At 32.8% G+C, this 14,110-nt stretch overlaps 1 protein-coding gene across 22 annotated transcripts in view; it reads left to right on the plus strand.

Annotated features, from left to right (window-relative positions):
- Window positions 1–14,110, plus strand: part of XRCC4 (X-ray repair cross complementing 4) — a 335,612-nt gene that overhangs the window by 88,077 nt on the left and 233,425 nt on the right. For all 22 annotated transcript variants that reach the window (XR_014838189.1, XM_085013988.1, XM_085013989.1 and 19 more), the window contains one exon: window positions 5,767–5,933. Coding sequence is in view for 21 of the 22 variants with exons in the window: in XM_085013988.1 (XP_084870114.1) it covers window positions 5,767–5,933 (167 nt within the window). In the remaining variant the exon portion in view is untranslated. The remainder of the gene's footprint in view (window positions 1–5,766; window positions 5,934–14,110) is intronic.

Raw genomic sequence — 14,110 nt, forward strand, 5'->3', positions numbered from 1 at the left:
GTGTTTGCTTGCTTATTGTTTCCATGAAGCCTCAGAAGCTAAGCAACGGCAAACAGTGATCCCAGCCCCAGTGAAATTTTTCTCTGTCATAGCCACTCTGGAATGCTACTGTGTTAAAGTAATCAACCATATTTAGAAGACACATCAATTCAAACTAGCTCAAGAGAGGAGGTTTTTTGTGCCCTTTGGCGTTATTTCTGTTGTGGCTTATTTGTAAAATCCTTTATTACCAGCCCTTAGATTTTGTTTATAAATCACTTATAGGATAAGTCATTATTTTGAGTACAGTGGTTACAGTTGCTTATTCCCACCCCACTTCAAATAAATATGAGTACTGCAATTCTAAAACCGAGATTTCTAATGTTCCCATTTACTGTATAATCCTTTTGATATGAACAAAGAATCCAGAATAACAAAAAAAAAATAATGTCTGGGTAGGCAGTTGTGTTCATATTTCTATATACAGATTATTTCATAGTCTTATCAGCTACAATGTAGAGTCTGATTCAAAAATAAGCAATTGGTATAGACACTATGGAAAACTATGGAAGTTCATCAGTAAACTAAAAATAGAACTATCATCTCATCCAGCAATTCAACTCATGGATACATATCTGAAGAAAATGAAAACTAATTTGAAAGGATAAATGTACCCCTGTGTTCATAGCAGAATTATTTACAATAGCCAAGATATGGTAGCAACTTAAGTTTCTATAAACAGATGAAAGGATAAAGGAGATGTGATATACACACACACATACACAGATAAAGGAGATCTGATACATACACACTCACACACACACACACACACAAAGACGGATACAACGATATAGTGGAATATTACTCAGCCATACAAAGAATGAATTTTTGCCATTTGCAAAAACGTCGGTGGACCTGAAGGGTATTATGCTTTGTAAGTAAATCAGACAAAGCAAGATAAATGCTGTATATTTTCACTTTCTTGTGGTATCTATAAATTAAACAGATGAATGAATATAACAAAACAAAACAGTCACAGGTACAGATAAGAAATTAGTGGTTATCAGTGTGATGAGTGGTTGGGAGAAGGAGCAAGACAGGGGAAGGGGATTAAGAGATACAGACTACTTAAGGTGTAGATAAATAAGACACAAGGATATAATGTATGGTCAGGGAACATAAATCAATATTTTATAATAACTTTAAATGGAACATAATCCATAAAATATCAAATTACTATTTTGTTCACCTGCAATTAACTTAACTTTTAAATCAGCTATATTTCAATAAAAATGTTTTAAAAAGAAGATAAAAACAAACAAAAATAAGTGATGAGAAACTTAACCAAAGGACATAAAAAAACTCAATTTTTTAAAATATAACTCTCATTTTTCTTCATGGAGAAATGCATTGGTCCTAAATGGAGGAATTACACTGTAATTCATACTGGGAGTAAGTTAATATCCTATAAAATCAATGTAGTTACAAACTAAATTCCTAGTATATTTTCTTTTTTCTTTGTTTTTGATTTGTCTGAAATTCTGATTATGTGTCACCTTTACCACATTCTCTTGGTTAGAAGCAAATCAGACCTGCGCACACTCAAGAGGAGAGTATAACAGTAGGCTAGAATAATTGGGGCACTTTGATTGATTGACTAATTGATGATTATTTTCTTTTAAACTGGGCACAGTTTTAGAGGAAATGCAAAGTACTCTTTAAGCACTCATTTTCCTGCCTGTAATCTTCTGATGACTTTTTGTTAGAATACATTCTGAACTTGTTACTGTGGGCTACAAAATCATATGTGGTCTGTTTTCTTGCCTACCTTTCCAGTCTCATTTCTGTTCCCCTCAGTTTTTGCAAGACTTGTTTCCTGACCACTATATCTAAGGATACTCTGCCCTCTAGTCGCTATCTTATTATTCATTTTATTTTCTTCCTTGAATGTATAACTGTGTGAAATTGTTGCTTGTTCATTGGGCATTATCAATTCCCTCCATTAAAATAAAAGGTCTGAGAGAGTGGACATACTGTTTTTCTCGTTCACAACTGTGTCTCCAGTCCCTAGCATATGGTATACACTCAAAGTGTCTGATAAATGAATGAGCAAATACATTCTATGTTTAACCATGTCAGAATGGGGGTACTAATCTGAGTAATATATAGCCCCTGTCCCTTTGCAGCTTTTAGCCTAGTACAACAACAACAATATAGTAAATATTATAATGCTAAGAGAGTTGTCATGTTCACCCACTAGACTACCCAAATATAACTGAATGAGTAGTGAATATCTAGTGGAAAATGCAGGGAGGGGTTAAGTTGTAAGAGGGAGAAACAATGAATTCTGTCTTATCATTTGAAGTTTGAGGGCTGGATGGGCCATGCTGGTGACATCACTCCAAAAATGAGTTAAACGTGTATAGAAGTCTGAACTTCAGGAGAGGCATCAGCTATAGGTACACATTTAGCATTTTTCAGCTTATCTGTAATACTGGAAGCTGTGATCGTGGATAACACTCTAACTCTATAGAGAAAAAAAAAGGGAAGGGGGTCAAGGAACCATTCCAAGTTCAGCGGACTTTCTCATACAATATGCAATTTTTCTACAAAATCGGCTGAATATTCCAAGTAAAATCTTTTTCTTGGATTGAATTCTTAGATACTTCTTGTTTATTTTTATTGTTTGAAATAACAAATGTTCACACCTGTTAAATTTCCAAAAACTAGTGAATGTAATTAGAAAGTAGAAACTGAAAAATACTACCCTACTCTTAAGAAGAAACCGCATTTTAAGTTTATTCTTACTAAATGGCCAGAACGAAATTAAGAATTTTCTTTTTGGAGTTTTGAATATGAAGTTTTGGACGATATTTTTGGAAATTGCTTGTTATTAGTATTTAAAATTGGTCCCTTTTTCCTTTGCCATTTAAGATAAAAGTTTAGGGGACTAGACTTGTATTTATCTGTGCATTTCTATTTTACTGATTATATTCAGGATCAAAATGTGATCCTAAATATTACACTTTGAAATGGATCATTATCCATTTGACATTGCTGAAATTTCCACGTGATGAAAAACTTTTTCCTTTCTGAAAATGTCCATCTTAGTCAAAGCTACCTGTCAATTGTGATAAAGAGAATGAAAAATTATGGGTTTCTGTTATGCTGATAATGTAATGTTTAAAAATAAAATGAGCTTAATTTTTCTTCTCATTGACTCAAAAAAGTGATATTCTACACATTAAAAAAATCTTTATTTGTAGTATATTTGCATGAAGAGAAACTTTAAGAGGTCAATACTCAAATTTACTTGCAAGTTATATATTCTTGACATAGATAAAACTTACCTATTTAAACTTATATGCTTCTTAAATGGCCGTATTATATGCATTTATGTGCAAATGTTTTTGGACATTAGATTCTAAGCCTTTTTTGGATAAAGGTTTAATAGTAATATAATTGTTCTTACTATTAAAATTAGAATTAAGGACAAATGACTTAATTTAGATTATATATATATATATATATATACACACGCACACACACCTGGGTATACTCATTGAAATAAATGACAGTTTTTCTCAATCTGATTGCCATTCTTTTGTTAAGAAACAGGGAGTGGTTGATAAAATAAATGAAACAAGGATTATGATCTGCTTGGATTTCAAAAAAAAAGTACATACACAAATACATACACCATTTCTTTGTGGTTAAACCAGTACTATTCAGTCCTCCAAAATGTGCCTGCGAAACAAGAATATAAATATGCTTTATTTCCTTTTATGTATTAAGTATAAATCAACACTTTTTAACACCTAGGAATTTTTAGTACTTAAGTCTTTTCGTAGGGTTTCTAAAATATTGACATCTACCTGTGTTTTCTAACTGAAATTTAAAGTAAATTGGTAACCATAATTCATCTAGACAAGTTTACTCTCTTTGTTTCCACTGTTGTGTAGTACTTTAAATATATGACTGCAGTGGTTCAGGTTGCTACAGAGGTGCAGGTTCCATCCCTAGCCAGCACAGTGGGTTAAATGATCTGGCATTGCCACTGGCATAGGTCGTATCTGCAGCTCAGATGCAATCCCTGGTTTTGTATAACTAGTTGTGTGTGTGTGTGTGTAAAACCTAAATTAAGCATTTGGATTAAACACTCAAATGATACTTAGTTACAGGAATTAACTGAAATGTTTTTTTAAAATTCCACCCAGATTGCAAACATTGAATTTTTACTTTATTGACTTGTAGTTTTGTTGATTGACTAATCAAGATTTGTCCCCAAATTATCAATCACTGTTAAATATTTCTTTATCTGTATATAATGTATTTTTAGAAATACTCTTTTAAAAGCATGACATTTTACAAATATGTTATTAGTGAATGCCATGATAGAAATCTAGGAGGCAGGAGTTCTTGTCGTGGCGCAGTGGTTAACGAATCCGACTAGGAACCATGAGGTTGTGGGTTCGGTCCCTGCCCTTGCTCAGTGGGTTAAGGATCCGGCATTGCCGTGAGCTGTGGTGTAGGTTGCAGACGTGGCTCGGATCCCGCGTTGCTGTGGCTCTGGTGTAGGCTGGCGGCTACAGCTCCGATTCGACCCCTAGCCTGGGAACCTCCATATGCTGCAGGAGTGGCCCAAAGAAATAGCAAAAAGACAAAAAAAAAAAAAAAAAAAAATCTAGGAGGCTAAAAACAACACAAAACAACAACAACAACAAAAACCCCATTTTTATTCTCAATTTTGCCATTATAATCTCTTCAGAATTATGTACAAGTTCTGAACCTAATTCTTCCTCTTGTTTATTTAGCATACTCACTTATGTCAGGAAACAGCGTAACAGGATATAATTGATTTTATTATTTCAATATATTAGATAACTACTCTGAACTTCAGTTTACTAATCTATAAAATGGATATAATAATAGTTCCATTTTGGTGATGTTTAGATGAGTTAATATTTGTGCTCTACTTGAGTTAAACTTCAACTACACGGCATGGTATGTATAGAATTATAATTGTCATTTAATAAATCTAGTTTTAGTTATAAGGATTCTAATTTTAATAGTAAGGATAATTATAGTTATTATTAAATCACTGTGTTTTAGTATGTTTACCAAAGGAGGGGAACTTGTGTTCCTTTCAGAATTCCATAACTATGATAAAACTGTATTATACTATTTTATATTATATTTATAATAAAGGATTTAAGATAGTTTTATAAGTCTTAATCTTCATGAAAAAGTACTAAAGTTTGACTTGTGACATTATTATTTATATTTTACAGTAATAAGTTATTTGTTTTTGGTAAAGAAGTAATGAATGTTACTAAGTGTATCAGCTAAAACCTCACATTTCTCTCAGCTGTTACCAAAATTTTATTCTTTCTTCACAAATAGGTTATGTCAGTTATTTCATTTTACCATCAGTATTAACAGAAACTAGAGTTAAAAATCTTAATGTATAATTTTTTTTTTTATTCTGAGCCTAGCGACTGGGTACAAACAGATGGTAGTGTGTTATGGTGTTGATGTTGTTTTCTGTTAGGAAGTGGGAGAGTGACTTACTTAAAAGATTATTCTTAGGTTATATGCTGATTTATATGTAACTTTAGTAAGGAAGTAGGAATTTTCCCAGTATTTTTATTCACTGCATTTGTATCTGGTGAATGCATAGTGTTTGAAACTTAAACTTTTTTCCCCTAAGAAATTATGTGTACTTAAAACTGGGTCACTCAGTATTGATAGTCTCCCAAGACTAATCATGTTTTCGTTTCATCCTAGTTCAGACTTGGTTCCTTCAACTTAGAGAAAGTTGCAAACCCAGCTGAGGTCATTAGAGAACTTATTTGTTACTGCCTGGACACCATCTCAGAAAAGCAAGCCAAAAATGAGCACCTGCAGAAAGAAAATGAAAGGCTTCTGAGAGATTGGAATGACGTTCAAGAACGGTGTGTACATAATGTGCTTGTATCATAAAAACATTAACTCCCTACATTATTGCAGCTATAAGTTAAAGATATATACTTTTATAATATTTATATAGACTAGCATATATTTAAAATGAAATCTGTGGAATTCTTGTCATGGTCTAGCGGTAACGAACCCAACTAGTATCCATGAGGACATGCCGTTTGACCCCTGGCCTCACTCAGTGGGTTAAGATTCATCCTTGCTGTGAGCTGTGGTGTAGGTCGCAGATATGGCTCAGAATCCATGTTGCTGTGGCTGTGGTGTAGGCCCGTAGCTGCAGCTCTTATCCGACCCTAGCCTGGGAACTTCCATATGCCACAGGTGTGGCCTAAAAAGACCAAAAGAAAAAAAAAAAAGAAATCTGTCATTAATTATACCTTTACTTAGTGTGTTTAACTCAAATTATTCATCAAAATTGTACATTATAGGTGTACATTTACACTTTTAGGTCACTAGTAGGCAACAGCAAACTAAATAAGGAGTAATTGGACAATGAAAATCAAAGCCCATCAATATTAATCAAAGTTTAGGAAGTTGATAAGGATTAATTAAGTTCAAATTATAGGATTAATAATGAATAAAAAAGAGACATGAAATATAAATAAGCACAGTTGATAACTTATTTAGAATTTTTTTATGAAAAGCATCTATTTTAGGTGAAGTATCTTTTGGTTCCTGATAGAGGCTTCTTTTTGCTGATGAATTGAGAATTCATGCTATAAGCATTTTAAAAAGAAGTAATTGTTACTACCAGATAATACATTTGGAAGACTTTATTTTCCTTATCTTTTAAATGATGAGGAAGAAAGTGACTTGTATTCTCAATTGTGCATCTTCTCAACTGTATCATAATCTAGGCTGGCCCAGGTTGTAACTTGTGTTACTCTATTACATAAGAGATATTTGAAGAAATAAAATATATGTTGTAAATATTTATCTCTCTATGGAGACATTTACTATAATATGCATACATTTGTATATATGTAAATTGCAACATCTGAAGGAAATATGTAGGATATATAAAAGAGTAATAATTATTATTTTTACATATATAAAGTAGATTTTTTTATCTTTCATTCAAACCAGTAGTTCTAAAACATAAGAACATTTATCCCATTTAGAGTCTTTTTAGGGTGCTCACAAAGATTGTTCTATGTGAAGATGCGTACGTATATGCGGAAGTGCAAGAAAAAGGTGAAGCATTCTACCCCTATCAATATATGTATGTGAGAGTGAAGTTGACTAGGGGAAATTATGTTTCTTTATATTCAGTTATGTTTATTAATCAATGCAAGACACAAACTTAACATCTATTACTTAAAACTTGGTTATATTTGGCTCTCACTTATTGATAAAGTATCTTGTTTTTTCTTAGCTCTTAATTACTTTTTATCTCCAATTACTTAAAGTAATGGAACCCAATCAAAGCAGTGTCAATGTTTGGAAACCATACAGAAAAATAACTAAATATTTCTCTTTAACTTTCTCTTTAAAATTCATGTTAGTATGAATTAACATAAAATATCTGTTCTAGAAAGCATATTTTGGGCCTATATCTGTAGTTTGGGTGTGTTTTTCTGTTTCATATGCAAAATAAATCAAATTAAAGGAGATGTACTGTGGTCGTGATAAGCCATTATATTTAAAACTCAGAATACCCGCAGGATGACAGGAAATTTGATCCACAAATTGCCCACAAAAATGCAGACTGGGTACTTGGTACTTGAGCAAATTGCTTTAAAATGTCTGCCAGAGGTTGAAAGAGGTATTATCTCATCAGTATTCAACACCACTGCTGTAGAATGGAAAGCAGCAGGGAACAAAGATGAGACTTTGGAAACAAATGCACCCTGTGCTGTAAAACAGTGTGAGGGGAATACCTGTAATATGTGGCCCACAGACACTTGATTTGCTATTTCTGAGCTATCCAGAAAACATGTCTGTGTTACTGTGGCAAAGGTTTCCTGTTTGATCAAAAGTACAACCAGATCAAAAGCACAGCCATGTAGCTTATCACCAGTCTTACTATGTTCCAATTACTCATTTTTTGAAAACACTGGATTACATATCTTCTTCAGAAATTGAAGGTGTATGTCCTTGGAGTAGCCCTCCAAGCCAAGGGAAAAAAAAAATCCACTTCAGAGAATTCTAGGCTCTTGATTATATTCCAGATATTAGATTAGTAGCTTTATCTATTTCCCCAATTTAGCATTCTTTCCTATCAGAGAGAAAGTGGTCATTTTAAAGAAATGTAAATACGTCTTGGTCATGGCCAAGCAGTTTTTTTCTGAAGCATTCCCTCTGCAGAGCCTTAGCACACTGGAAAATGAGCAAAGGATTTACAGCACTTTCTATAAAGCAGCAGTGCTGATCAAGGGTCTTTAGAAAGATTAGAAATAGGACAGGAACATACTGAGTTAGGTAACTGATCACATAGAAAGTAAGAATCATTAGGCTTGAGACCATCTCATTAGGCCTGGTCACAGTTCAGTTTCCTGGGCTGCTTCTGATTAGTCTTAAGTCATTGTACATTGTGATTCAGTTATTTCCTCATCATGTTCCAGACTCTGTGTGAGGGTGGGGAGTGAAGGGGGTAGAGCACAAAATAGGTGCTGAGAATTCTCTTAGAAGCTATGGATAGGTATGATTTGTATTTAATACACAGTAGGATATTATATGAGCCAGAAGTAATCATACACACATGTGCTTATACCATGGAGCATGTTCATGATATTTTAAGAGGAGAAATAGGAATTACTGAAAGTATGAATAGTATCTCTTTTTTTGGTAAAATATAGCTTTATTTTATTTATTTATTTATTTTTAGGGCCACACATGTGGCATATGGAGGTTCCCAGGCTAGGTGTTGAATTGGAGCTACAGCTGCCAGTCTACACCACAGTCTCACAGCAATGTGGGATCCAAGCCACATCTGTGACCTATACCACAACTCATGGCGGTGCCAGATCCTTAACCCACTGAGCTGGGTTAGGGATTGAACCCGCATCCTCATAGATACTAATCTGATTTGTTACCACTGAGCCACAACGGGAACTCCTAAAATTTATCTTTAGATAGTGAATATCTAGAATGAGAAAATTGAATGACAGTAGTGTGTGTGTGTGTGTGTGTGTGTGTGTGTGTGTGTGTGTGTGTGTGTGTGTGTAATTGTGGATTAAATTTATCCTTTACTTTTTGGAAGTATTTTTTGCATATGCTTTTGTATTTAGGTATATATCGTTATTATAATCAGAGAAACTCTAAAGCTTATTTCCATGTGGGACAACAGTGGAGAATAAATGAGGTTTGAGTAAGAAATCAGGAATTACAGTATGAGGTAAAAGAATGAGATTTAATCTGTAGACATTTAACATACATGTATATATATATATTTACTATTTACTATTTAGTAATTGCAGTTTTAGCTCCATTTTAATCAAGTGATATTATTAGATCAATTTTGTATAATTTAGGTAAAGGAGAAAGTGTTAGAAATATTGTATGGGAATCCTCAGGTTATTAGCTATATTTATTTCACTGATTTTTCCTATTTAGTTTCAAATAACAACTGTCAAGTTCCATGTTACTGAATAGGTCTTTTGTTTGCACTCAGACATCGGGTTAGAGACTCTTTAGCTTTATTTTGAGTTATAGTTACTAAACCTATAATTGGAGGCAGTTTTCAGCAGACTGAATTGGGTTGACACTCATGGAATCATTAGAATAGAAGAGACCTTGAAAGCTCTTCTCCTTCATCTTTCTGCCTTCAAGCTAGGATCACCATTATAGCCAGATGAATTCAATCCGATTTTTAAAGATCTCAAGAGATATTTTCACCTCGCTTTGGTAGCCCATTACACTGTTTAAGAACAGTCACAGTCAGAAAATTCTTCCTTCCATCTATTGGTAATCTGAGTCCTTCATGGTATATTTGAAGGCCATTTCCTCTTGTTCTGTCATCAGAAAAGGATGAGGAACAGCTGTTTACCATCTTCTTCAGTACTTAAAGGCTTATTAAATCTCTTTAACACTGCTTCCTTTTCCAGTTCTTTTTAGCATTCTTTGTCCTCTGAACTCTATGTAGAGTTTCTTTTCTGTACAACCCTTAAATGGATATAAATTTGGTCAGAGATGATTGTAAATAGAAAGATTACTGCACTATTTCTAAGTACCACATGTTCACATATATGTATATACTGTTTTATTTTGGTTTATCGTTTAATCTGTTGTTTTATTTTTGATGTTATTTCTGCATGAAAGTACCTTGTTTCTGCTCTCATGTTTGCTATTTTTTGACATTTATTCTTAAATTCTTTGTTTTCCCATCCAGAAATATTTTGACTCTTCAGCATTTTCCACATTTTGTTTTCCAGTTTTTTTTTTTTTTTAAACTATCCTTTGGTCCAAGTTGCTAGATACTTAGGTTCTAGGTTACTAATTAAACTTTACTATTGTGTTGCCATTGTCACTGTTAAAAGGATGAAGCATCATTAGACCTTTCCTGTTTGGTGTTATTTATAGTTTCATCAGGTTTGAGCTTTTCTTTGGAGATAATCCTTGGACTAGTTGTGGTCTGATCTAGCTTTATGTGAGTTCTCTTTTAGTATCACTGCACTTAGCAGTGAATTCCAAATATCTCACCTTCTAATACCTGTTCAGTTGGAGGGTTGGGAGAAGGTAAGTAACATGGAAGACATAGTACCATCATAATGCAGTAAGGGAGGGTTGGCATTGCAAATGGGGTGGGGGGCTGGTATGTATGTCTTAGATACTGAATATTAAATATAAGGATAGCATCCTCTGAATTTGTTGATAAATTAATAATGATAGAAAACACATTGTAAATCAACTGTACTTGAACCTAAATAAATAAGTGTATAAGTATTTAGAGAAGTGGATAAATACTAACTGTGCATGAGAAACGTTTGAAAGCATTCTACACAATTTAACTTAATCAGTACCTTTAGTATAATGTCACAAATTTTACAAATAGGAATGATTTGAAAAATGCATACATTAATAATTGCAAGTCTCCCAGAATTGCCTGGCCCGTATAAGTAATATATAGTTGCAATTATTTCCGGTCTAGAGATGAGGAGTCTGACATAGTGAGGTTAATTAACTCCTTAAGTCACAGTTAGCTCATGGAAAACCTGACATTAGAGCCCAAAGATTCTAATTTTTAATTCCCATTCTTTACTGCCATTTATCCTTGAGTTACTTAAGTAGTTAGTACCTCCTTGTGCAGGGAATGGATACGTCAACATACGTACAATGAAACATGTAAAGTACAATGTGCTTGAATAATTTTGAGAGCAGAGCATAGAATATGCTGTTTTAGCAGATCGGTTCTCTGATATGTTGATAAATTAGTAATTAGTAAGTGTTTATTACATCCTAAAATTGTTCATAATAACGCGATGTCCCAGACAACCCTCACTCCCCAGCCTTATCTAGGAAGTGTTGTCTAGCTTAAGGATGAAAAGTTTGGTTGTAACGAAATTCTAAAGCTTTGTTAAGACCAAGCAAGGTTAACTCACAGAATACCATACATTCTATTGAGTTTACTTTGATGTCACAGAAATGTTTTTATCTTTCACAATGTAGCTGTTACACTAGATTAATGGCATTCTTTAGACAGAAATAATATTAGATTTAATTTTGATATCTATTTTCCTTTTTAATTCATGAGTTATAACAATGTTAATTTTAATAAAATTTTGGAAATTTGCTTGAAAGTTGATAAGTGCACATAATCTTTGAATCAATAATTATTGAAATGATTTTTATGGAAATTAATATACATTACATCAGATAAATTACCAATTGGTTATTGTCATAGTTTTACATATATAATATTATACAAGATGTTTATGTAAATGTCCATAATTTATTTTTACTTTCCATGGATTTAAAGTGTTTTATTATTATATAATCAGGTATTTTTGTGATATGTATGTTCTAGTCATCTTTTAAAATTTGCATTGTGTTACATTGGAAAATAGTTCAAGAAAATGAAAATATAGTGTTTACATAACACTTTGCATCTGAAACATAAATGCAGTGACATACTCCTGCTTAAAATAAACCATCAATATTGGTACCTCCTCTTCAACTATGGCTGTATTTTTTTCTTTCACCTTTTGGTGTACTTCTTTCTCAGAGAGCTTTGCTTGATAATAGGGGTACTGCTATATTAATATTTAACACAAATTTTTTTAGAAGCTGAAGAGGATGAAAATATTACTGTTACAATAATGAACAGCTGTTAAATGAAAAATATAATATTTAGAGTCACTATTTTCCATTTCTTTATAAGATGTTCGTATTAATATGCTTACCTCATTGATCTTTATTGTTGGCTTGTTTGGTTTGGGGGAATTTTTTGTTTTTTTATTTAATTTTTATTTTTTATTGGAATATAATTGATTTGCAATGTTGTTTACAATGTTGTTTTAGGTGTACAGCAAAGTGATTCAGTTATACATATACCTCTTTCCATTCTTCTTCAGAGTCTTTTCCCATTATTACATAACCTATACGAGTAGAGTTCTCTATGCTATATGGTAGGTCCTTGTTAGTTACCTATTTTATATATAGTAGTGTGTATATGTTAATCCCAAACTCCTAATTTATTCCTCCTCCCAATGTTTCCCCTTTCATGGCCATAAATTTGTTTTCTAAGTATGTGAGCCTGTTTCTATTTTGTAAAAAGTTTATTTGTATCTTATTTTAGAATTCCACATATAAGTGATATCATATGGTATTTGTCTTTCTCTGACTTCATTTAGTATGATAATATCTAGATCCATCTATGTTACTGCAAACATTCATCTATCTAAAAAATAGCTAGCTATACAGCATCTGTTAAATGCCACACACTGTGCTAGGCACTGAGGATAAAGCAGCCAATAAAACATGTGTGCTCTCCGCCCTAATGGAATTGGAGTTCACAGGCTTGACAATGACTGAGCTATAAGACTGCTGTAATTGGCCCCAGAAAATATAATGCCATAATGTTCCCTTTCATCTCATGAGAAATCCTAGTTCTTTGCATCTTTAAGTAGGTAGCCTGTTAAAAGCATAGGGGATTATATATCAAAGGTATCAAATTTTGACATTTTTGTTTCTAATTATTTCACTGGAAAAAAATGTACAAAGTGAAAATATATAGAATACCTGTATAGAACAACAAGTATGAATGAATGGTAAATGAAAATCAGGCAGAGCTAGATGGACTTTTAAAAGAATATATTACAGAAGTTCCCGTCATGGCTGAGTGGAAATGAATCTGACTAGCATCCATGAGGAGGCAGGTTTGATCCCTGGACTTGCTCAGTGGGTTAAGGATCCAGTGTTGCTATGAGCTGTGGTGTAGGTTGTAGAAGCCACTTGGATCCCACGTGGCTGTGGTGTAGGCTAGTGACTACCGTTCCAATTTGACCACTAGCCTGGGACCCTCCATATGCTGGATACGGCCCTAAAAAAAAGAAAAAAAATATATATATATATAACATGAAATAATTTATATTAGAATATTTAAAACAGAGGTTTATTCTTGGTATGTATATGTACCTGTCAAGTATCTGCAAACTCTGCTAGTTTGCCTTCTTTACTTTAGATAGATATCTGGGAAATTAAAATTGGTACAATCTCTTATTAGCTCATTTGAATATTTTAGGAAAAAAAATGTAAATGATAGAGAATTTTATGTCTTATATATCCAAAATAAAGATATATAGTGTTTCACATTTGTTGTTTCATTAATTATCTCCTTGGAAATTTCAGGTTGGATGCTTGAATTTATTATGTTTGTGTGTGTGTTTTGTCAGGTTATAACATACAACTAGGTATGTCATGTTCTTGCTGTGGAGAAGTCAATAATCTGTTTGGAGAAAATAGATTTGGTAAATCACTTAATCACAAAACAGGACCGCAATTGCTGTTATAGTAATATTAACAAAACTACAAGAAACATAGGCTATTGTTATTCTTATGTGAAATTTTTCCCATAAAAATATTCTTTGGAAATAAATCATAGATGTGAATATGTTGCTAAACTTAGGCATTTACATGATTTAAAACTTTTTTTTTTTTGCTATTTTGATTCTTCAGTATGTAAAATACAAACATTAATAAACAGTTCTAATTGTAT

The sequence above is a fragment of the Sus scrofa genome, chromosome 2, assembly GCF_054392235.1.
Source record: "Sus scrofa isolate SSC_HxYL_T2T_F1_AM1 chromosome 2, Sscrofa_HxYL_maternal_Yorkshire_Landrace_v2.0, whole genome shotgun sequence".
Lineage (NCBI taxonomy): Eukaryota > Metazoa > Chordata > Mammalia > Artiodactyla > Suidae > Sus > Sus scrofa.